Source organism: Cnephaeus nilssonii (assembly GCF_951640355.1).
Source record: "Cnephaeus nilssonii genome assembly, chromosome: 5".
Taxonomy (NCBI): Eukaryota; Metazoa; Chordata; class Mammalia; order Chiroptera; family Vespertilionidae; genus Cnephaeus; species Cnephaeus nilssonii.
The window spans coordinates 22,294,236-22,318,699 of record NC_137076.1 but is presented as its reverse complement, the minus strand read 5'-3'; the positions used below and the strand labels follow the sequence as shown (position 1 = coordinate 22,318,699).

At 53.8% G+C, this 24,464-nt stretch overlaps 2 protein-coding genes across 5 annotated transcripts in view; one reads left to right on the top strand and one right to left on the bottom strand.

The window, feature by feature from the left end:
• RFX1 (regulatory factor X1) overlaps window positions 1–6,142 on the top strand; it is a 32,825-nt gene extending 26,683 nt beyond the window's left edge. For all 3 annotated transcript variants that reach the window (XM_079772833.1, XM_079772831.1, XM_079772832.1), the window contains exons 10-21: window positions 33–214; window positions 1,008–1,127; window positions 1,221–1,336; window positions 1,553–1,671; window positions 1,753–1,862; window positions 2,236–2,387; window positions 2,469–2,566; window positions 3,819–3,968; window positions 4,061–4,269; window positions 4,522–4,675; window positions 4,755–4,800; window positions 4,936–6,142. In XM_079772833.1, the coding sequence (XP_079628959.1) occupies window positions 33–214; window positions 1,008–1,127; window positions 1,221–1,336; window positions 1,553–1,671; window positions 1,753–1,862; window positions 2,236–2,387; window positions 2,469–2,566; window positions 3,819–3,968; window positions 4,061–4,269; window positions 4,522–4,675; window positions 4,755–4,800; window positions 4,936–5,111 (1,632 nt within the window). In that variant the 3' untranslated portion in view covers window positions 5,112–6,142. The remainder of the gene's footprint in view (window positions 1–32; window positions 215–1,007; window positions 1,128–1,220; window positions 1,337–1,552; window positions 1,672–1,752; window positions 1,863–2,235; window positions 2,388–2,468; window positions 2,567–3,818; window positions 3,969–4,060; window positions 4,270–4,521; window positions 4,676–4,754; window positions 4,801–4,935) is intronic.
• A 253-nt stretch (window positions 6,143–6,395) lies between these two features.
• On the bottom strand, window positions 6,396–15,081 carry DCAF15 (DDB1 and CUL4 associated factor 15; the record flags this gene model as incomplete). Of its 2 annotated transcripts, none has more annotated exons than XM_079772836.1 (13): window positions 6,396–6,905; window positions 7,305–7,420; window positions 7,493–7,597; window positions 7,791–7,876; window positions 7,969–8,097; window positions 8,199–8,290; window positions 8,397–8,831; window positions 11,695–11,865; window positions 11,953–12,092; window positions 12,174–12,280; window positions 12,930–13,065; window positions 13,150–13,247; window positions 14,924–15,081. In XM_079772836.1, the coding sequence occupies 13 exons, from the start codon at window positions 15,059–15,061 to the stop codon at window positions 6,850–6,852; spliced, it is 1,809 nt and encodes a 602-aa protein (XP_079628962.1). In that variant the 3' UTR covers window positions 6,396–6,849. The 2 variants fall into 2 exon arrangements, with proteins under 2 accessions (XP_079628962.1, XP_079628961.1); XM_079772835.1 differs by having other exon boundaries at window positions 11,683–11,865; window positions 14,924–15,061.
• Window positions 15,082–24,464: the final 9,383 nt, after the last annotated feature.

Here is a 24,464-nt window from a genome sequence, read left to right as displayed (position 1 = left end):
CTTAGCACTCTTCCATCTCCACCTGGCCCCAGGTCCAGTGGCTCCTGGACAACTATGAGACGGCCGAGGGCGTGAGTCTGCCACGGAGCACCCTCTACTGCCACTACCTACTGCACTGCCAGGAGCAGAAGCTGGAGCCCGTCAATGCTGCCTCCTTTGGCAAACTCATCCGCTCTGTCTTCATGGGCTTGCGCACCCGCCGTCTGGGCACCAGGTGGGGGCCACCTGCCCCTGATAGCCACAAGGACCACCCCACTCCAAGTTATCCAGGGCCTCAGTTACCTCTCTCATGCCCTTGCTCACTCCCCTCCAGCCCCACTGGCCTCTGTACAGCTTTCCACCCCAGGGCCTTTGCACCAGCTGTGCCTTCTGCCTTGTGTGCTTTTCCCCACCTCTACGCAAACAACCTTTGGTCCCCACTACAGCCTTTCCCTACCTCTCCGACACTCCTACCCTTCACCCTTCCTGCTTACTTTTTCTCCTTAGTACTTCCCTTTGTCCAACATGCCTTTTATGTTACTTCCCTTGTTTCTTATCTGTCTTCCGATGTTGAAATGCATACATCTTGCCAGTGCAGGGGCTGCACACAGTCAGTGCTTAATCAAGGCTCGAGTCAGTGAATTCACACAGGAAGGAACAGGGAGCCATTCCACGTACCCACCCTTCCCTGCCTCTCTTTTGCAACCCCCGTGCCTATGCATGCATCTCGGTTCCAGTTCTCAGCTTCAGCATCACCTCATAATCTTGAGCAAAGTGCTGCATTTCTCTATGCCTCCATTTCCTCATCTGTCCAAGCAATCTTCATAGGGTCGGGATGAGGAGCATGTGTTCAGAGCTCGGAACAGCACCTAGCATGTTCTTATGACTAGTGATCCACAAGTCTTTGCTGTGGAATGTGTCCCCCCGCTGTGGGCCCTCTTTGGCCCCCAGGCGGGTATGATGTGAAGCTCCGGTGGATGACTAGTGGCCCCCCCCAGCCCAGCCCTCACCTTCCACCTCACTCTCAGGGGCAACTCCAAGTACCACTACTATGGCCTGCGCATCAAGGCCAGCTCGCCTCTGCTGCGGCTGATGGAGGATCAACAGCACATGGCTATGCGAGGCCAGCCCTTCTCACAAAAGCAGAGGTAGGAGGGCAAGCTGGACCCTGCACTGATGGGTGAAAAAGGGTGTTCTGGCTGACCCCCACCCAATTGCCCCGCCCACCCCTTCTCCCCCAGGCTCAAGCCCATCCAGAAGATGGAGGGCATGACCAACGGTGTGGCCGTGGGGCCACAGCAGGCCACCGGGCTGTCAGACATCAGCGCCCAGGTCCAGCAGTACCAGCAGTTCCTGGGTGAGAGCCCCCTGGCCTATGGGCCGGGGCCTGGGTCAGGGTTTGTGGTCCCAGATGGTTCACTTGCCCTCCCTGAGCCTTGTCATCCCCCACTGCACAGGGGGGACTCCCGCTTGGTAGGAAAGTGGTAACCACTTACTCAGATCCCAGGATGAGGCTCCAAGGAGACAGGCAGGTAGGGGCAAAGGGCCTCATGGTGTCCCTTCCTGCCCCCAGATGCCTCGAGGAGCCTCCCTGACTTCTCAGAGCTCGACATCCAGGGCAAAGTGCTGCCCGAGGGCATCGGGCCTGGGGACATCAAGGCCTTCCAGGTCCTGTACCGGGAACACTGTGAGGTAGGGCGCCTGGCAGGTAGGTGGGGTGAGGGAGGGCCACGCTGTCCACCAATGACCCTGAATGTCCGGCCTCCCCAATAGGCCATCGTTGATGTCATGGTGAACCTGCAGTTCACCCTGGTGGAGACGCTGTGGAAAACCTTCTGGAGGTACAACCTCAACCAGCCCAGTGAGGCCCCACCACTGGCCGTGTGAGTCCCTGGGAGAGAGCGGGCAGGAGGGGAGGAAGGGGGAGGACTTTGTGAGTCAGTCCCAGGGCTGGGGTGGCTGGACCTCAGGCATCATGCAGGAATGGGGGTGCCTGCCTGGCTCCTGCAGTTGGTGAGGTAAACATGGCCTTCTGACCCCTCTCCAGAGTGTGTATAGGTCTGATACTGAGTGCATGGGATGGGGTGCCCCACTGAATCATTCCTTCCCTGCGGTGGGTAGGTGGGTGCCTGTGTCCCAGTATGCAAAGTATAAGACCCCATCGGACCCTGGGGGCACTGAGCCTGTGTTAGCCTGACCTTAAGGGTTAGACAGAGGCAGGGAGCACTTACCTGACCCACAACGGGGTGTCTGCAGGCACGACGAGGCTGAGAAGCGGCTGCCCAAGGCCAGCTTGGTGCTGCTGTCCAAGTTCGAGCCAGTGCTGCAGTGGACCAAGCACTGTGACAACGTGCTATACCAGGGCCTGGTGGAAATCCTTATCCCTGACGTGCTGCGGCCCATCCCCAGTGAGTGCACTGCTGCTGCCCCCTCCCCCCACTCCCCGCCCCCACCCCTCAGTCCTCATCAGCGCCCACTGCCACCCACAGGTGCCTTGACCCAAGCAATCCGGAACTTTGCCAAGAGCCTGGAAAGCTGGCTCACTCATGCCATGGTGAACATCCCTGAGGAGATGCTGCGGGTGAAGGTGAGGGTGAGAGGGGCCAGCCTGGGTTCAGCCTAGCTGCTTCCTCCCAGCTGCAGGGCCGAGGTCTGGGGGCTCGGTGCTGGGTCTCAGAACCTCTGCCCAAAAAGGCAATAAGATTTATCCCCATGCCTGTCCCCTGGGAGTGAGCTTTGGGTGTTGTCTTTACAAACTAGCTTCCTCAGTTACCCATTTCTGAAACAATACCTCACAACGCAGAATCATAAAAACCAACTGCAGCCCTGGCCAGTGTGGCTTAGTTGGTGAGAGTGTCATCCTATATACAGAAAGGTTGTAGGTTAGATTCCCAGTCTGGGTGCGTTCAGGAGGCAACTGATGGATGTTTCTCTCTCACATCTATCTTTCTCTCTCTCTTCCCCTCTCAAATCATTGAGCATGTCCTCCCGTGAGGAGTTAAAAAAACAAAAACAAAAAAACTGCAAACTTGAAGTTTTCTTCAGACAACCTCAAGAGAAAGTGCTTTAAGTATTCAGAAATAGATTTTAAAAATTTTTTTAAAAAAGGAGTTACACTGATAAGGAAACAATAATAGCCCTCTTTATCAATGCTACACATTCACTAACTACTTAGATGTGAGGAATTAGATGGTATGTGCTTGCTCTTAGGCAAAAAAGAAAAAAAGGGGGTTTTTTCGTGCGTAAAATGCTAAAAAGACAGCTAAACCAAACTGATGTCTAAAGAATCACCCCTGAATACGCCGGGCGCAGGGCAGGGCTGGGGGCCTGTGGGGCGAGAGTAGAAGCTGGATCCAGAGGGAAGCCTTTCAGAACTGACAAGACTTGTGTATTCATTCATTAATTAAACACACATTTGTTACGTGCCTACTGTATGCCCAGCGTGGTTCTTCGTGCTGGCAGCACAACAGTGACCAAGATGAACAAAACTCCACCTTTGGAGCCGACATTCACTGGAATAGTAAAAACATAATAGAATAAAAAATTTATTGAAGCAATGCCCTTTCTGGGCAGTGCACTCAGATTTTCTGTTGTGTCCTTTCATAATAATAATAATGGTGGTCAGACATAAACCATTGATTTTTTTTTTTTTTTTGGACCCATGCTTTGGGTAGGTGGATACCCAAAATTTGAAATTTCCAACCTCTTGATCTCCCAACAAAAGCAATGAGGTATACCCCTATCCTACTTAGGAGGAAAAAAAGGGGGCTCAGAGAGGTTGCAGTGAGTGTGGGTCCCGGAAGCCACAACACGTCCCCCCACCTCACCCCCGCCCCCAGGTGGCAGCTGCTGGCGCCTTTGCGCAGACGCTGCGGCGGTACACATCACTTAACCACTTGGCGCAGGCGGCACGCGCTGTGCTGCAGAACACGGCGCAGATTAATCAGATGCTGAGCGACCTCAACCGAGTGGACTTCGCCAACGTGCAGGTGAGCGCAGGGCAGGGCAGGTGAGAGTAAAGCCAGACCGGGTGAGCCTGGATTGGCGGCTGAGTCGGGGGACGCCCGCCCACTGTGCCCAGGAGCAGGCCTCGTGGGTGTGCCGCTGCGAGGACCGAGTAGTGCAGCGGCTGGAGCAGGACTTCAAGGTGACGCTGCAGCAGCAGAACTCATTGGAGCAGTGGGCGGCCTGGCTGGATGGCGTCGTGAGTCAGGTGCTCAAGCCCTACCAGGGCAGCACCGGCTTCCCCAAGGCCGCCAAGCTCTTCCTCCTCAAGTGGTCCTTCTACAGGTGCGCATCGGCGGGGCGGGGCCAAAGGGGGCTTAGGTGGTCTTTTATGAAGGCAGATGTCTTTTTTATTTGGCGGGGCGGGGGGAGCTAGGGCCTTCCACTCTTACTGGTGCACACCCCACAGAAGACTGTGCGGGGGAGGGGGGGCCAGGGCCAGGGTAGCTGGGCTTGCTGGATCCTGCAGCGGGGATGTGGGGACCAGGGGCGGAGGGGCGGAACCGGCCTCACGCCTCCTCCCCGCTACTGCCCCAGCTCCATGGTGATTAGGGACCTGACCCTGCGCAGCGCGGCCAGCTTCGGCTCCTTCCACCTCATCCGGCTGCTCTACGATGAGTACATGTACTACCTGATCGAGCACCGAGTGGCTCAGGCCAAGGGAGAGACCCCCATCGCCGTCATGGGCGAGGTGCGCAGGGAGCGCTGAGGGTGCGGGCGGGGCACCCCTTGGCGGGACCCTCACCTTTTGTCCTCTCCCCTCCTTCCAGTTCGCCAACCTGGCCACCTCGCTGAACCCCCTAGACCCAGACAAAGGTAGGCGAGGCTTGTCCCTGCACAGGGCCCATGTCTGGGAGGGGGCAGGGCGCGGGCTCGGGTGGAGGAGGCACCTGCAGCAGGGGGCTGGGGACGCAGCATCCTCACTGAGTGGTTCTGGTCTGTGTTTCCCAGATGAGGAGGAGGAAGAGGAGGAGGAGAGTGAGGATGAGCTGCCACAGGACATCTCGCTGGCGGCTGGCAGCGAGTCTCCCTCTCCTGCGCTCGGCCCTGAGGCTTTGGAGCCTCCGACCAAGCTTGCTCGGACAGACACACGCGGCCTCTTCGTGCAGGCGCTGCCTTCCAGCTAAGCCCGCAGCCTCCCCTGTCCCGCCCCGCCCGCCCCCTCCACCCCTCCACTCCAGGGTCCCTCACAGCTCCTGTGGCTTCGCTGTCCCCACTCCAGCCTCTGCCAGGGTGGGGAGGGGGCCTCCCAGACAGGGAAGTCAAGGGGGTCCTTACCCCCGACAGGACCGGCACAATCACAGGGCCGGGTAAAGCCACAGCTGCAAACTGACACAAAAGACGTGCCTTAAGGAACCCGCCGCTGTGCCCAGGTGCCCTTTGGGGCAGCAGCCTGGCCCCTTGACCCGGAAGGCAGCAGCCTCTCCCCCCACCCCTCAGGGGGCAGGCAGGCAGGCCCCCTCCCCTGTTAACTTATTCAGCTCGCTGGCTTTGCACAGCCTGTCCTGGGCCCAGCCCTGAGCCCCGGGTGGGCACAGGTGGGCATCACCTAGGGATCCCCCCACTGTCAGCAGCAGCCCCGGGACCCCTTCCCCAGCAACCCCACCGCTCCCTCCTCCTTGGTATAAGTGCAATTAAAGCCGTGGGTGTCGCATCTTCTCCAGAGCTGGGTTCTCCCTTGCCCCACAGCCCCAGAGGGGGGGGGCACTGCCCGGCCTAGCTCTGGGGAAGGCAGCCTGGCTCTAGGGAAGGCTGCAGGGGGCACTGCCCCAGCTTCCAAAGAGCAGTGGGCTGGCCTGGTGCCGGAGCCTAGAGGGCCTGCTGCGGGCAGCAGGGCCCAGAAGTAGCCTGCCCTCAAGGCCTGGGCTCCACTCGCTCAGATCCAAGACCACCACCCCCCATTTCCCCCCAGTCCCGCCGCTGGCTGGTTTGTAATGGAACCTCCGTGCTTCTCCCTGCCGTGCGCCCGCCCCCCACATGACTATTGTGCGATTTGTGAGTGCCGCCCAAGCGGAGTTGGTAACTTGGGTTTTTTTCCAACCATCATGGCCTTATCTGTTCGGTTTTCTCAGTGTTTTCAACCTGTGAGATAGATGTTTATGGCAAAAATCACACACAAAAAAAAGAAAAAAAACCTGACCTATTGTGTAAAAATCACTATTTTGTGTGCTCCGCAGTGCTGCAAGCTTTTGGGGTGGCCGCCCACTCCCCTCCATGCCCTCTGGCCTCCCCTCCCAGCAGTGAAAGTGTGGTAGTCTAGTGTGCCAAGCGTTTTCTACCTTTTTGTAGTCTTTCTTAAAACAATAAATTCCGCTGTGATATTTGGCTACTGCTGACTTGAGGGCCTTGCAGGGGGCTGGGATGAGGACCTTGGGGCTCCAGCTGCCCTGATCTCAGTAAAGGGAACTCAGTGACGTTCAGAAATAAAACATTTATTACATGAAGAGGAATAATTGGGGGAGGGGGGGATGACCACGATGTTGGCCACCTCAGGTGGGAGAGGCTGGAGGCAGGAATCAGGGACTATTCAGCTTCCCAGGGGGGCAATGTCCACACCTGTAACCTGGGAAGGGGGGAAATACACAAGGAGCGAAGACCCATGCCCCGTGCAGGATAAAGGCAGGCACTCGAGGCTGGTGGGACAGGGGACTCCCTCCCTCTGCCCCTTCCCAACTTAAATAGGCATAAATAAGAAGCATCCAGACTCTCAGGCCACCAGGGGCTGCCCCGCCCAGCCCCCTTCCCACAGCCTAACACTAGTGGCGGTCGTTGGGCGGCCAGCCAACCAAGAAGAGGCTGCCAGGAAGGCGGCCAGCTCCCAGGCCGCGGAGGTAGTTGGAGTCAGTGTCCAGGCCGGCCAGACCCTCACAGCACAATCCATGTATATCGCTCGCTGTCTGCCAGAACCTTCAGTGAGCACCCTGTGGGGAAGGGTTGGGACAGACCATGGAGTCTCTGAAGGCCCAGCTGTAAGATGAGTCCCCCTCTTTCCCAGACCTGATTTGGGCCCAGAAGTTTCTGGAAGGCAGGGACCCTGCTGTGTTATCTCTGCCTCCTGCCTGCAACCACCCAATAAACGTCTGCTGAATAAATAAGCAACTGGCTGGAGGTCTCCAGTGCCACACCTGTCATGCCCTCTCTGAGCTGGCCCCCAGGCATGCCTGGCTAGGCTGCCCTCCCCTCACCCCTCTTCTGCGCCATCCACTAGCACATCCACCGTGCTCGTCCATTCAGCAACACAGGAGTCGGTGTCTCCTCCAGGCCGGCCTGGCACTGGGGTAACAACCCCTGTCCTACTGTCATTGGGTCAGAGGGCCCACCTTTGTGCAGTGCCTCATTAGTCATCCTGTTGACGTAGCGGCCGCTGCTCTCGGGCACCAGCCACTTCATGACCATGTCCACACAACTCTTGCGGTACGAGCTCCAGACACTGCCGCTGAGGGCGAAAGGGTGAGGGATCTCATCACTCTGGCACCCACCCCTGGCCCTGGCCTCAGCCCAGCCTTACCTGGTCTGCCCTTTGACTTCAGTGAGATCGCCCACACTGACTGTCACAAAGATGCCCGTGTTGAGGTCCCATGCCACCTTGAGGCTGGTATGATAGGTCTTTGGTCTGCAGGTGGGTAGAAAACAGAGAAATGGTTGAGACCACCACATCCATGAACTAGGACCCAGGCTGCCCCAAGGGGCTTTGTCTTTGGAGCAGTAACAGAGTACTTGACCCAGGTTTGGGGGGCAGGGGGAGTCTTCTCACATCCCCACTCTCCTACACGGAAGGGTCTCAGTGTGGCCCCCTGCCCACTCACCGGAGCTGGCCTTCCTCAGTTGGGGATGGGAATGCCAGGAGCAGCAGGCCAATGTTGATCAGGACCTGGTTGGTTTCAGGGCAGACCTGGGGGACGAGGGGTGGATGGTGACAGCTATTGAGGATGACCATCAGAGCAGAGAGGGCCAGAACCCGCTTTGTCCCACTCCTGGGCCCACCTCCAGGATGACGATGTCATAGTCGCTGAAGGAACAGAACTGGTGGCCCCAGGTGGCATCATGGCGGATGACTTCGTTGATGACATACTCAAAGTCCAGCGTGAGCTGCTCCACTGTCAGGTACTGACCCTGTGGGCAGTGGGCGGAGGGGTAGAGCGAGTACTGTGCCCAGTACTACCCTTGCAGGCTCCCTGGGGCTGCCCCTTGTTCTGTCTGCTGCCAGCACCTACCTGTACAGAAGCCCGCTCCCGCATGGGCCTCAGACTTCGGCCACGCAGATCGGTCACCACAAAAGGCAGGGAGATCTTGTCATCCTCGAACTCTGAAGGGGCAGGAAGAGGGAGTAGGGGTGGTGGGAGGCCTGAGGCCCACTCCAGATCAGCCTCCCATGCCCGGGGCCCTGCCTGCTGGGTGGACTCCCTGCTCACCATCCTCTGGCTCTGTCCCTTCGCCGGACCCCAGCACGTAATACAGCTTCGTGTAGTTGACATAGCCAGGCTCAGGGGCTGGCTCCTCCGCTGCAGGGGGGCTGTCCTGGGGTGCCACCTCTCCACCTGGGGCTACAGGCTCAGAGGATGGGCGGCAGCAGCTGCCGGAGGGCCCCGTGTAGGAGAGTGGCTGAGCTTCCTCTGAGGTCCCACCCTTGGCCTCTTTGGCCCTGCGGAAGATGTCGGCCACAAACTCCTTGGCTTTGGCGATGGCGGGTGAGGGCTCAGGGACCCCAAAGGGACGGGTTGGGGCCACTTCGGGACAGAGGCTGGGGAGGGCCAGGGGCACCTCTGGGCTCTGGGGCCCAGGGGGGCTGGGAGGGGCCTGGGGGTAGGTGGTATGGTCATACAGGATTTGGCAGAAGCTGCTATCGCCTGGAATATAAAAAGAGATGTAGGTGTTGGGGTGAGCCAATGCCAAAAAAAAGCTCAAGTACAGGCCTCTCCCCCACCCTGGGAGGTTCTAAAAAAGCGTATGCTATATGATCTGTATGAAACACCCAGAAGAGTTTTAAAAGGCATCTTGTACGTGTATACACAGGAACACATTCATTCTATGATTCTTGAGCATCTACTATATGCCACACACTGAGGACAAGAGTGAACAAGACAGAAAAAATCCCTACCTTTGGGGAGCTGACAGTCTACGGTGACAGCAGATAAAAGCCACATAAAAAATAAATAAATAAAAGGAAAACAGCCCTGGCCCATGTGGCTCGGTTTGGAAAGGTTGCTGGTTCAATTCCCAGTCAGGGCACATACCCGGGTTGTGGATTTGGTCCTGGGGTGGGACACATGCAGGAGGCAGCCGAACGCTCTTACGTTGAATATCTCTTTATCCCTCTCCCTTCCTCTCTCTCTAAAAATCAACAGAATTTTAAAACAAAAAAACAAAGCAAAACAAACACACAAAAAGCCACACCCTGGCAGGGTAGCTCAGTCGATTGGAGCATCGTTCCATACACCAAAAGGTGGCAGGTTCAATTCCTGGTCAGGGCACATACCTAGGTTTGATACCCCCTGGGGCAAACGATCGATGTTTCTCTCCCCCCCCCCCCCGTCCCTCCCCCCGCTTCCTCTCTCTCTAAAATAAATAAAAATACTTTTTCTAAACAAACATCCTCGGGTGAAGATTTTTCCAAAAACCACGTAAGTTTGAGAGTTTACTACACCCCATCCTCCCCAGTGAGCCAGATGGTGGCTCGGCATGAGAGCCCCACCACTCACTGAACTAGGCAGCACCAAGGCCAGGCCCTGAGCCCAGCCCGCACCATCTCCTTTGGAACGCCACCAGCAGCAATGGGGGTTGAGGGTGGGATAGTTCTCGGTTCAGAGAAACTTGTCCAAGACCACACCACAAGATAATTCGAGTCCATCAATGCACGCTGGTCCACTAGAACACAGCCAAGTCAGAACTCTGTGAAAATACCCTCCCTCCTCTGGTGAGATGAGTGTTTACACATCAGTGACAGTGCCCCTCCCCTGGCTGGTGCACTCGGCCGAGTCCTGTCTGACATGGTCCTTCCTAACAGGACCCACACTGTGAGGGCAGGGAGCATCGGCCCCACCCAGGACAGGCTCATTAGAGGATTGCAGCTTAACCAGGGCAGGGCCTTGCCCACATGGGCACAGGTGACCAGGGCAGGTGGGAGGCCTCTGATGGGCCCAGACACAAGATGCCCTGGTCCTGGCTAGTTTGTGGGCTCCATTTTTTTTTTCCAAATGCTAAGAGAAGCCGAAACCGGTTTGGCTCAGTGGATAGAGCGTCGGTCTGCGGACTGAGGGGTCCCAGGTTCGATTCCGGTCAGGGGCATGTGCATTGGTTGCGGGCACATCCCCGGTGGGGGGTGTGCAGGAGGCAGCTGGTCGATGTATCTCTCTCATCGATGTTTCTAGCTCTCTATCCCTCTCCCTTTCTCTCTGTGAAAAATCAATAAAATATATTTTTAAAAAAAATGCTAAGAGAAAATTTAGAAAGTTCCAGAGGTAGTAAAGTGAGCCAGCTGGGTTGCATAGGCTCAGGAAACAAGGGCCTTTGGAGCTTAGGAGAAAGGCAAAGGTAAGGGGGGGGGGGGGTGGGAGGACGGGAAAGGCATGAGGGAGAGCACACTTGTGGGCTGTTGTAGACACTTAGTCCGCTCTTCATGCCCATAGCCTCCTGCCCCAGGCGACCCTTTGAACATAGTGGGCATCTTTTTATTTGACTGCATTCTTGCAAAATTGAAACATTTCTAATTTATGTGTGTTATTCAGTTATTGAGCTTGTATTTCTTTTGCATTTGCAAATGACTTTGAGACATGCTCCCTGGACAGGATACTGGAGCTCACACTGGGTCTGCTGATCCAAGGGACGTACGCACCCTATTGTTGCCTCCACATCCCCAGGAATGGTCACCAGGTGACCCCCAGCTCCCACCACCACAGCTTTGGATATGCCCAGGCACAGGGCTGCTGGGCCTAAGTACACTCTGTCGCCACGCAGCCCGGGGAGTGCTGTGGAAAGCCGCCAGGGCTCCACTAGCCAGAAGCCAGTGGCATTACCCAGCTTTCTAACGACTGCCACTGTCAAGGGACATCACCTTCTGATGTTCACGGGTACTTCTGATTACCAAAGATGTAAGAGGGCCATCTGTCCACTCACCACTCCCTACAATTTTGAATGAACGTTTCTCCTTTTGAGAAGGCAGTACTATGTGGTCCAGCATGATAGCTGCTGGCCAAATGTGCCATTCCTTTTTTAAAAAAATGTTTTTATTAATTTCAGAGAGGAAAGGAGAGGGAGATAGAAAACATCAATGATGAAAGAGAATCATTGATCGGCTGCCTCCTGCATGCCCCACACTGGGGATCGAGCCCACAACCCAGGCATGTGCCCTGACTGGGAATCAAACTGTGACCTCCTGGTTCAGAGGTCAACACTCAATCACTGAGCCACACAGGCCGGCCCAAATGACTTTAAACATAACTAAAATTAGTCAAACACTCAGTTCCTTGGTCACATGGGCCACTTCCATGTTTCTACTGGCGGTGGCCGTAGTGGACACAGGTACGGGAACACCCCAGCCCCACTGTTCTAGAGGACAATGCTGGGGTGAGGCTGGGTCTGGGTCCTAGCACTCCCACTCTGTGGCTGTGTGACCTTGGATGAGGCACTTCTCCGAGCCTCAGTTTCTTCCTGTCACATAAGGTACAGGGCTCACAGCAAATGCTGTGACTGTCAGCACACCTGGGGGCCTACCTGCCGAGTGGACTGAGACAGCACAAGCCACCAGGGAGTAGCTGGTGTTGAGCAGCACCACCTGGTCCTTCTTGAGCTGAAAGGCGGGCTGGAAGGTGGGGAAGGGGTACACCACCTGGTACTTGGTGTGCAGCATGAAGCCATGTCGCAGGCACTGCGCGCTTGGGTCACCTGCAGGGACACATACCTGTGGGCTCAGTCGCCACCCTGGAGTAAGGAAGCAGGTGGCCTGAGCTCTGAAGCCCCCAAGTCCCTCACCTGGATGGGCCCGGCTGGCTTCCCGGCAGGCGGCACAGTGGCCGGATGGTGGCACAGCCACTGTGCTGATGTAGATGTCTCGGTGGTTCTCGTCACTCATCATCATCATGTTCATGAGCATCCCATTTGCTGAGCGGGTGCTGGGGGCAAGCACAGCCTCAGCTGCCTGGTCCATGTGCCCTCCCCTAGCCAACCTCAGCCTCCCCATCTTTGAGTCTCACTTGAAGCCAAAGACGATGACCTTGGAGGCATCGCTGGGCCACTCACACACAGTCAGGTACAGGTCACTATAGATCTCCTCATCCTGGAAGAGCCGCACCTGCCGGATCTGAGTGCACGTTTGTGTCAGTGCGGGGTCAAAGCGGACAGAGGCCCACAGGAGCCCACCCGAGAGCACGCTGGGCTGGAACTGAGGCGGGCAGAAGCACCCCTCTGGTGGCGTCTCCGCCAGGGAGTCCCAAGCAGCCTCCAGCCTGCATCCCTCTGCCTTCCTGAGGACAGGCTGGGGGGACAGTCCACAAATGGGGGAAACAGAAAGGCTGGGCCCAGGGCTGGATGTAGCCCAGGAAGCCCCGTCCCAGCTTCCAAGCCCGACCCACCCCGCTGAGCTCATGTATAAACTGGGGTAACAGCACCCACCACACCTGGAGTAGGGATGGGGTTGGGGGAGTCAAGGTCAGGGCTAAAGCCAGTGTGGCAACACACTTGGTCATAACAAAGCTAATGGATCCCACCTGGCTTGAGCTGTAGACACTGAGTTCTATGGACTGTACATGCTGAGTTGAACCTCATAAAATTACCGTTATTTACTCATTTTCAACTCTAACAACGGCAATTTCATGTGGTTTGACCTAACATGAGCCTTGACCAGGACCCAATGAGCACACTATCTCCATTTTCTGAAGAAGGAAACTGAGGCTCAGAGGGGTGGCATGACCTGGTGGGGTCACGCTGCTGTGCGCCGAGCCTGGCCCTACCAGCTTGAGCTTGCTGTGCACGTTGAACTCCCACCAGTACAGGTGGTAGATGTAGAAGGAGAAGTCGTCGTCTCCGCTGCTGCTGGTGTAGGAGAGGACGTACCGGCCGCACTTGGAAAAGCCCAGGAAGATATGTCTGGCAGGGGACAGGGCAGATGGGCCAGGTCAGGGCCAGCCTGTCACCCCACCCAGCCACCCCCCTGCCCGGCCTTAGCCTCACCCTGCATAGAGGAAGTCCTCGTCCACGATGCTCTTAAGGGAGACGCAGACCCTGGGCGGCAGCTTCCGGAAGAGTCGAGGGGAGAGCTGCCCACTGATCTGGGGAAGGGGCGGCCAGGACTCTTGAGGCACCAGTGGACAGAGGCCACCTGCAGTCCCCCGGGCCCCTCACCCAAGGTGGAGCAGCACTGAACGCAGGCCCACGCCCTGCCAACCATAACAACCAAGGGTGCTCCAAGCTCTGGAAGGTGGGATCGGCTCGGGGAGATAGATAAGCTGGACTTCCCTTGAGCCACCCTCTCCACCAGGGACCGGGGCCACACTTCTTCAGCCTCAGGGTCCCTTGCCAAGGCCCCAGACTCTGAGGACAGCACTGGCATCATCCCCTTTCCCCCAGGAAGGTTCCCGTCACCCCTGCCCACATCTGCCAGCCACCTGGCTGCCTTCCTGAAGGCCACCTCATGGCACACTGAGCTGTGGGTGTCCAAAACTGCTAAGAAGGCGGGCATGGGGGCTTGACCAACTGCACTCACCTGTCCTCAGCCCACTAGCCTAAACATGGGGTGCTCAGGCCCCTTGGGACAGCTGTGGCCTCAGCTGGGGACCAACTGAGGCAGATAAAAGGGTGGGGCTGGGGCTGACCAGTGACCTTCCAATTCCTTCCTGATTCCCCTTCTCAATTAACTTAGCCCCCTTTAAACCCACTCCTTCACGTCTCAAAAACTTCATCAAGGAAGGAAGGGTACAAGGTGATCTGGGCACCCTGGGTCCTGCTACCCAGTCTGATAGGAGATAAAGAGTCCTGCCCTCAAGAAAGTCTACTCTAATGGGAAAGAGACAGCTGTCTGGGGAGCTGGCTGACCGGTGGGGGAAACAGCCCAGCCCTCAGGGAGATCCTAGTCTGATGGAACAGCCCTGTCAGTGAGGCCCAGGCCGACAAGGAAGACTCGATACCCAGATACCCATCCAGGGAGCTTCCAAGCTAAGGGCGGGGACACAGCCCAGCCCCGGGAGCTCCCAGGCTAAGGGCGGAGACTGTCCCTGCCCTGGGAGCGCCAGTCAAAAGGAGGAGACACAGCCGTCCTCACGGAGCTCCCAGCCTAACAGACAGGGCACACTCCCTGTCCACCGCGACACAGTCCTGACCCCACTGCTGCTGTCCTGACCGCAGATGCACAACCCTCTGCCCTCCCAGGGCTCCCAAACTGATGGGGCAGAGACCCTGGCTCCCTGGAAATTTACAGTCTGATGGCGGAGGAAAAAACCCTGCTCAGGTGGCCCCCAGTCTGAGGGGGAAGACCAGGCCCTCGCCAGGGAGCCACCTCCCATTCAGCAGGGGAGGCGGCAGCAGGTACAGCAGCACCCAGCTCCGTGGGGTCAGAGCAGAACAGAGAGAGGAACACCGGGCGGAGGAAGCGCAAAGCAGGCAGCCAGGGCTCTGCCGAGGGGGCGCGAAGACTCCATACCGGAGGGGCCGCGGGAGGAGGGCTTTGGAAAAGGAGTCTAACCCTGGGTCGCCCCCTTCCTCCTAATTCCTCCAGCGGCGCCTCCATCCAAGCTCGGTCGCCGGTGCCCCGCCTCCCACGCCTCCATCCCAGTCCCGACACAGCCCCCGCATCCAAGCCTTCTCCCCGGGGCGCCGCCCCACTCCCTCCCTCCGAGCCCCCAGCCCGGGACTCCGCCCACAACCCCTCACCCCGCAAACGCCCTCCCTCCGCTTCCCTCGTCCCTCTTCCGCACCCTCAGGCGCGCTCCATCCAGACTCCGGGCCTCACCTTGACTCGCTCCAGCTGCTTGAGTACGTGCTCCCGCCGCCGCCCCGCTGTCCGCTTCCCCCCGGCGCCCCCGGTGCCGCCACCGCCACTCCCGGCCCCGCTGTTCCGCTCCGATTTCGAGCTGGGCGCCATTTTCATCCCCTCCCTCCACTTCCGGAGCAACCGGCCTCCTCGCCCCACCCCCGCCGCCTCCTTATTGGCCTTTTCACGAGATTGTGGACCTCTGGTTGGGTAAAAGCCCAAACTCCGGGCCTCTTCCCTCTATGTCTGTCCATCACAGCCACCTCGGCCATTGATTGGTAGGTACGGTACGGCTCCCGCGGTTATCGACGTATTCCCGCCTTCCTGCAAGGACGCACCAGTCAGAGGTCCCGTTTGTGCCTCACACCGAGATGACTTTGACTCGATAGGCGGAAGCCCCTGTCCGTCTCAATGGCGTCACGCCCCTCCGTGGCTGGTGGGTTTCTATGGAGACCGGGGGCGGTTTAGGCCCGTGGGCGGGGCGATAAGAGCCTGTGGTCCAGAAGGGCCTGAATCCCCAGCCCAGAGATGTCAGCGGGGAGGTCTGGCCAGCACCCAGGGTCAAAACCACAATGAGATTCGATTAAAGCATCTTTTAGATGAGGGCCCGGCCTGGTGTGATGATGATGATAGTGATGATAGCATCAATCGCTCATATAGCCCTTTACATGTGCCAGACACTGTTCTGAGCTCACATCAATTCTATGTACATTTTACACATGATACTAATAATAGTTGCATGTCTGCTGAGTATCATCTGCGTGTGTGTTCATTTAATCTTTGCAACAGTTTTGGTCCTCTTACATCTTCATTTTACACCTGATGAAACCAAGACTTACAGTGTAGTGCCCCTGACTATCTGGCATATGTATATCTCAGAAGCAAGCTAGCTATTGTGACTATAATCATAGTGGAAGTGAATGGATCTCACTCTCCTTATTCTTCCAGCCTCGCCTTCATTCATTCAACTAATATTTACTGAGCACCTACTATGTTCTAAACGCAGTGCATACAGCAGTGAACAAGACAGATGATAAACAAGGAAATAAATTTCTTATTTCAGGTAGGAAGAATGCTACTTAGGGCAGTCAGAGAGGGGCTCTGTGAAGGTGAGGACAAGGAATATTCCAACAAAGACAATGGTTTCAGGGGAGTGAGGGTGGTATAACTGAGAGACTGCAACAAGGCCAGTTGGGCCAGAGCAGGAATGAGCAAGGAAAACAGACAGGACCAGGAAGCAGGTAAAGAGTGTATGGGCACCCAGCTGGTATGGCTCAGTGGTTGAGTGTCGACCCATAAACCAAGAGGTCACTGGTTCAATTCCCAGTCAGGGCACATGCCTGGTTTGTAAGCTCAAACCCTAGTGGGGGACATGCAAGAGGCAGCTGATCAATGTTTCTCTCTCATTGGTATTTCTATCTTTCCCTTCCTCTCTAACAATCAATTAAAACATTAAAAAAAAAAAAAGAGTGTATGGGACCTAACTGGTTTGGCTCAGTGGATAGAGCATCGGCCTACAGACTCAAGGGTCCCAGGTTCGATTCCGGTCAAGGGCATGTACCTTGGTTTCGGGCACATCCCCAGTGGGGAGGGTGCAGGATGCAGCTAATCGATGTTTCTCTCTCATCGATGTTTCTAACTCTCTATCCCTCTCCCTTCCTCTCTGAAAAAATCAATAAAATATATATATTTTTAAAAAGAGTGTATGGGGCTTGTAGGTAAGCAAGGCACTTGGATTTTACTCAAATATAAAGGAAAGCTTCTGGAAAGTTTTAGTAGAAGATGATGGAATCTGATTCAAGTTTTAATCCAAAGAATTAAATACCCACGAGTCCATATGGTATAAATCTATATATATATAAAAGGCTAGCCGAAACCGGTTTGGCTCAGTGGATAGAGCGTCGGCCTGCGGACTCAAGGGTCCTGGGTTCGATTCCGGTCAAGGGCATGTACCTTGGTTGCGGGCACATCCCCAGTAGGGGGTGTGCAGGAGGCAGCTGATCGATGTTTCTCTCTCATCGATGTTTCTAACTCTCTATCCCTCTCTCTTCCTCTCTGTAAAAAATCAATAAAATATATATTTTTTTAAAAAAAAGGCTAATATGCAAAATATAAAAAAAATATATATTTTTTTTAAAAAAAGGCTAATATGTTCCCTCTGGAGTTCGACTGGGAGACCAGGAGTTCGATCGCTCTCTATGACGTGCACTGACCACCAGGGGGTGGCGCGGAACGAAGGAAGGCCCCAGCACACAGTCGGAAGGCCCTGATTGGTCCTAATCACCGGCCAGGCCTAAGGACCCTATTGTGCACGAATTTTGTGCATGGGCCTCTAGTGATAGAATAAATAAATGAAGGGAAAGGGACCACCCTTTCTTGGACAGGCCATTGTGTGCTGTTCCAGCTGTTTTCTTTCTTTCTTTTTTAATATATTTTTATTGATTTCAGAGAGGAAGGGAGAGGGAGAGAGAGAAACATCAATGAAGAGAGAGAATCATGGATCGGCCACCTTCTGCACAATCCCCACTGAGGATTGAGCCAGCAACGCGAGCATGTGCCCTTGACCAGAACCGAACCCAGGACCCTTCAGTATGCAGGCCGAGGCTCTATCCACTGAGCAAAACCGGCCAGGGCATCCAGCTGTTTTCTTGGGGTTGGGGGTGAAGTGGACAGAGAAAAGGCTGACAATTTTCACTATCACAATTATGCTGATGGTTTTGTGGGTACATACATGTGGAGTTTGGGAATGATGAGTTTTGATTCATTTAAATATCAAGTAATTTACTATTTAATAAATATTAAATCTTTTCACTTTCATACTTTCATATTAAAACCTCAATCAAGTTTTTTAATTCAACAAATACACAAGGATATATGATGGCAAGTCCCGCTGTGCACCCAGCCCCAGCCACCCAGTTCTTCCCCCAGAGACAGCCAATATCTTTTTTAACTTAAAAAATGATCAAAATTGTTAGCCTCACTCTGTAACTTTTTTTTCCCTCATAAGATTAGCTCTACTCACATCAAGCGATGTTGTGGTTTGAATGGCGACCCACAAAAAGAGATGCTGATGTCCTAACCCCCAACACATGTAAATATGACCTTATTTTGGGGGAAAAGATGTGATTAAGTTAAAGATCTTGAGATGTGATTTTTCTGGATTAACCACTTAGGCACTATATCCAATGACCAATGTCTTTATAAGAGACAGAAGAGGAAAACACACACACACACACACACACACACACACACACACACACACACAGGAAAAGGCCTCATGAGAACTGAGGCCGAGTTTGGAGTAACACAGCCATAAGCCCAGGAACATCACTAATTGCCAGCAGCCTCCAGAAAGAACCAACTCTGCCAACACCTTGACTTTGGACTTCCAGCCTTCACAAATAAAACACACCTTAAACTTCTGAAGTGAATGCCTGTCTGCTGATGTGAGGCACCCAGTCTGTGGTCATTCATTATGACAGCCCGAGGAAACTAACACAGTATGTGTAAATCAAATCCCTTGTACAGCCTAGATCTGGTTCTTTATTATTTTCATAGGACACGTTCTATTCCGCTCTTATGGGACTTATTTTTTTCATTTGCTTACTCAACACATGTTCATTGATCATGAAGTGAAATTGTGAGCCGTGGGTGGGATACAGGCCAAGAGAGAATTTTCACTCTAATAAATGAGGGTGGAGGGAACACCCTTGTAAATATCTGTTGGAGGCTATGTGAAAGTTTTTCCAGAAGACTAGATTGCTGGTCCTTGGGTGTCACAGAGAGTAATACTCCAAATATTCCACTTGCTCCTCCCAAACCCCATCCCTTCACTTCTCTATCCCTTGTGGTCAGGCAGGACCACGTGTCTGTGACCTGGCCAATGAAATGGCAGCCGAAGGGTTGGGTGGTACTTCCTGCTGGAAACAGGGAAGCTGGCTTGGGAGTCTCCTTGGTCTCTTCCACTGCACCAGCAGCTGCGGAGGCTGCTCCAGCCTCTGTCCAACCGGTGACTATGTGGCTCAGGAACCCTGCTGATCTGTGGTGATTGGATTGGATCGTATGGATGACCAACTCTAGTGTCAGTCACTGACCTTTGGGGTCTTTTGTTAGGCAGAATGATCTTGCCTGCCGAATACACATGTGAAACAGAACCAATAAGATATATACAGATGGCCAAAACCGGTTTGGCTCAGTGGATAGAGCATCGGCCTGCGGACTGAAGGGTCCCAGGTTCGATTCCGGTCATGGGCATGTACCTTGGTTGTGGGCACATCCCCAGTAGGGGGTGTGCAAGAGGCAGCTGATCGATGTTTCTCTCTCATCGATGTTTCTAACTCTCTATCCCTCTCTCTTCCTCTCTGTAAAAAATCAATAAAATATATTTTTTTAAAAAAAAAAGATATATACAGATGGTCCCTGACTTAGGATAGTTCAGCGTGTGATTTTTCAACTTCATGATGGCGCGCGAAAGCAACATGCATTCAGTAGAAACTGTGCTTCAGATTTTGAATTTTGATCTTTTCCCGGTCTGGTGGTACGTGGTACAATACTCTGTTGTGATGTTTAGTGGCAGTGAGATGGTTTTGCCCTACTATAGGCTAATGTTAGTGTTCTGAGCACATGTAAGGTAGGCCAGGCTAAGCTATGATGTTTGGCTGGTTAGCTGTATTAAATCCATTTTTGGCCTATAATATTTTCAGCTTATGATGAGTTTTTTGCGATATAATATGTCCCAGGTCGAAACCGGTTTGCTCAGTGGATAGAGCGTCAGCCTGCGGACTGAAGGGTCCCGGGTTCGATTCCGGTCAAGGGCATGTGCCTTGGTTGCGGGCACATCCCCAGTGGGGGGCATGCAGGAAGCAGCTGATCGATGTTTCTCTCTCATCGATGTTTCTAACTCTCTATCCCTCTCCTTTCCTCTCTGTAAAAACTCAATAAAATATTTTTTTTAAAAAAAGATACTTAAAAAATATATATATATATGTCCCAGGATCTGCTGTCTGCAAGCTGGAAACCCAGGAAAGCTGGTGGTGTAATTCCACTTTGAGCCTGAAGGCCGGAGAACCAGGGGAACCAATGGTATAAATCCCAGTCTGATGGCAGGAGAAGACCATGTCCCAGCTCAGCAGGCAGGCAGGAAGGAAAAGGAGTGAATTTCTCCTTCCTCCACCTTTTGTTCTATTCAGGCCCTCAATGGATTGGATGGTGCCCATCCACATTGGGGGACAGCCTACTGAGTCTACTGATTCAAATGCTAATCTCATCCAGACATACCCCAAAATAATGTTTAATATGGGTACCCTGTGACCCAATATCCTATATAATAAAAGGGTAATATGCAAATCGACTGAACGGAGGACCGACTGGTCGCTATGATGTGCACTGACCACCAGGGGACAGACACTCAATGCAGGAGCTGCCCCCTGGTGGTCAGTGCGCTCCCATAGGGGGAGCGCCGCTCAGCCAGAAGCCAGCTCAAGGCTGGTGAGCTCAGTGGCGGTGGCAGGAGCCTCTCCCACCTTGGCAGTAGCACGAAGGATGTCCGACTGCCTGTGGAGCAGGCCTAAGCCAGCAGTCAGACATCCCCGAATGGCTCCTGGACTGCGAAAGAGCACAGGCAGGGCTGAGGGACCCCCCGACTGCCAAGTGCATGAATGTCATGCACCGGGCCTCTAGTAATTTTGTAATATAACTAGAGGCTCAATGCACAAAATTCGTGCAAGGGTAGGCCTTCCTTTCCCCAGCTGCTGGCTTCGCAGCCCTGGCTGCCAGCTTCACAGCTCCAGCTTTCACAGCCCTGGCTTTCGCAGCCCCGGCCCCGCCCCACACCCACACCCACCTTGGCCTGGCATTCCCCTGGCATTCCCCGTGTCCGTCGCCACACCCCTCTGGTTCCCTGGTTCCACAGTGCACCCCAATTGATGGTCCTGCAGAGGGTGGCCTGGGCCTCCCTCTTTGAGGTGATCGTGGAGCCCCCCAATTGATTGCCCGCCAGCCAGTGGCCTGGGCCTCCCTCTGCAGGGCAATCGTGGGGCGATGGTGGGGCCTCCCGACCAATCGCATCACACCCACCTTCGCTGGCCTGGCGCCAGTGCGTGTCACAGCATGGTCATCTGGACGGTCATTCTGCTGTTTGGTCATTCGGTCAATTTGCATATTACACTTTTATTATTATAGATTTTATATTTGACATATACAATTTACCATCCCAAGTACATGACAGGTACATTTTCAGTTTTACCAGATGCTTTTCAGGTTCCTCATCTCTTTCTGGAGCTCCATCTCTATGGCCTTCGCATGATCTTTTCCACCCACCTCTTGAGCATCAGTACTCCTTAAGGATCTCCCTTTTCATTCTGTCCTTTCTCCTTGACTAATGTCATCCATGCTGTGGCTTCAACTCTCCACTCTGTGGCTATCCCCTGTATCCATTAGGATTAGATTCAGTTATTTATTTATTTATTTTTTTAAAGCCCTAATCGGTTTGGCTCAGTGAATAGAGCATCGGCCTGCGGACTCAAGGGTCCCAGGTTCGATTCCAGTCAAGGGCATGTACCTTGGTTGCAGGCACATACCCAGTAGGGAGTGTGCAGGAGGCAGCTGATCGATGTTTCTCTCTCATCAATGTTTCTAACTCTCTCTCCCTCTCCCTTCCTCTCTGTAAAAAATCAGTAAAATATATTTTTTTAAAAAGAGGGGGAAAAAGAGAAACAGTGGCTTAAACAAGAGAGATGTCAGATGGGATTCCTCTCATGCTCAAGATGACTGGAGCAAGTTGAGAGGCCTAACTTGCTCTAGTGGGAAAGTCTCCCCACCTGGCTAATTCCTCTCTCAGCCAGACCAGCTTCAGCCCATCTGGTACTCAACCTAATGGCTTTCACCTCTCTGCCAGCCTAAGAAATTATCCTGAAGAACCAATCACATCCTGCCTTGGGAAGCAGAGGTCACCCAACCCTTTTGTCACTACAAAGCTTGCCTCCCACAGTCCCTGCTTCTCAACTCTGCTCCAGAGTGTACCACCCCCAAGTGTCTTTGCATGGTGTGCAGTGTTCTCCTCCTCTGAGCTGTGAGTACATGTGACTAATAAACTGATAACGATCTCATCTATCCAGTGCTAGATGTCATGTGTTTGGCTATCTTATACTGTTTAGGGCATGTGATCCCTCCTTCACCAACAGGGCAAATAGGTGGTGATCAAAACACTGGTTAGTCCAAGGATGACATAGCTTCCCATGGTATGTGAGACTCAGGTTGCTTCTATCTTGTTGCTCCATCATTCAAGGCCTTTATTTCCAGGTTGATGTCATGGCCCAAATGGCTGATGTAGTTCCAGCCATCACATCTATGTTCAGTAGGAAGGATAAAGGCACCCCTTTTCTTCAAAGTTGTCCATACCACTTCTGCTTATAGCCCACACCTAGCTGCAAGGGAGTCTGGGAAATGTCATTTTTTTAAGAGAAATATATATATATAAATTGATTCAGAGAGAAAGGGAGAGGGAAACAGAGATAGAAATATCAATGATGAGAGAGAATCACTGATCAGCTGCCTCTGGCACACCCCCCACTGGGGATTGAGCCCACACCCTGGGCATGTGCCCTTGACCAGAATCGAACCCAGGACCCTTCAGTCCACAGGGTGACACTCTATCCACTGAGCCAAATCATCTAGGGCAGAAATGTAATTCTTTTATTCCAGGCAGCCTATGCCCAGCTAAATTTCAGTGATTTTATGGATTGGGTCCAGATCCTATAAGGCTTATCGGCTGGATGAAGGCTGATTAAAAGGTTGGGTCTTAGCCTGTATCTTAAGGTTGGATGCCATCAGAGGATAAGCAGGGGTGAGCCCAAGGTCAGCCTTAAGGTCATTAACTGGTTCTGAATTGACCTCTCCTTTTCTATTCCAATTGGAAGACTACACTTCCCATCAGCCTCTTGCTCCCTCCTACATCAACACTCCCTCCGCCCCCCAGCCCCCACTGCACCCAAAATGAGATCAGATTGCTGCAATAGCTGCCCCTGATTCTACAGTCCTTCCTACTCTTAGATCAGTGCCTCAGGCGAAGTGAAACACATTAACACCCCCTTCCCATGCAAATCTTCCCACACATACAGAAAATTCTACATGCATTTCATAAAGGTGTACTAAATGCTGATTGTTCCAGGATCAATATTTGGTTGACCACACTACATCTCTTTCCCTACAGAACTCCCTGCTTAGCTGGGCAAGGCAGGACCGGGCAGAACACAATTGGGCTTGCCTGGGTTGAGTAAAGGAAGAGGAGTTTGTTCCAGGGAGATAAGGCCAGTGGGCCATTTATAAGATTAACTAGAGGCCTGGTGCATGAGATTCGTGCACTGGGGGGCCTGCACCCTCTCTCAGCCTGGGACTCTCACAGTCCCAGACTCCTCGCTCCTTACTGCCCGCCTGCAGCAGAGGCGGGAGAGGCTCCTGCCACCGCCGCTGTGCTAGCCAGCCGTGAGCCGGGCTTCTGGCTAAGTGGCACTCCCCGTGTGGGAGCCCGCTGACCTCCTGGAGGTAGCTCCTGCATTGAGCAGCTGCCCCCTGGTGGTCATTGAGCATCATAGCGACCGGTCGTTCCGCTATTTGGTCGATTTGCATATTAGGCTTTTATTATATAGGATGGTAAGGTTCCTAGGCAATCAGCACATTCTATCCTTCTGGTTACAGTTGGACAGGTGGCCAAAGCTAGGCCATTGAGATTCAAGCTTGGCGCTTTCATCTGAACTAAAGCTGGACCACACAGAGTAGCCTGCTGGTGAGCAGAGAGGTAGAGAGAGAATCCATAGTAAGAGATCATTTGAGCCCCTGGATGCAACTATACCTGAAGAACCTCTCCCCCAGTATTTTGTTCATGAGTCAATAAATGTCATTGTTTGCATTAGTTGGTTTGGTTTGGGTTCCCCATACTTTGCAAATGAAGGCGGCCTGCCAGAAACTCAAACAGCTTGGTTGGCATTGCTGCTTCCCCGGGGCCAGGATCCGTGCGGTGGTAGCTCAGTAGCTCACTGGGACTGGATATATTACTCTGCTACACAGTGTTCAAACTAGGGGCCATCAGTCCCACATGGAGAACTTGGAGTGAGGTTTGTTGTTCTCTCTGGTCAAGGCCAAGACCTGTCTCCTGCCCCAGCCCTGAGGGACCCACACACAAGGCTACACAGTCCTCGGAAATGTGGGCAAATGACTACCTCTTTGGGTCTAAGCTTCCTTCTTTGTGGGAGGGAGCTTAATAATACAGATAGCTTCTCATTCCACCATTCTCCCATGTCTTTTTTGTTGTTAAACCAGAGGTGGGAGGAGAGAGAGAGAGAGAGAGAGAGAGAGAGAGAGAGAGAGAGAGAGAGAGAGAGAAGCACATTGATGTGAGACACACTGGCTGACCAGTTGCCTCCTACACATGCCCTAATTGGGGGGGAGGGGGAGCAAACCTGAAACCCAGGTACGTGCCCTTGACAGGGAATTGAACCTGAGACCTATTGGTGCTCCAACCACT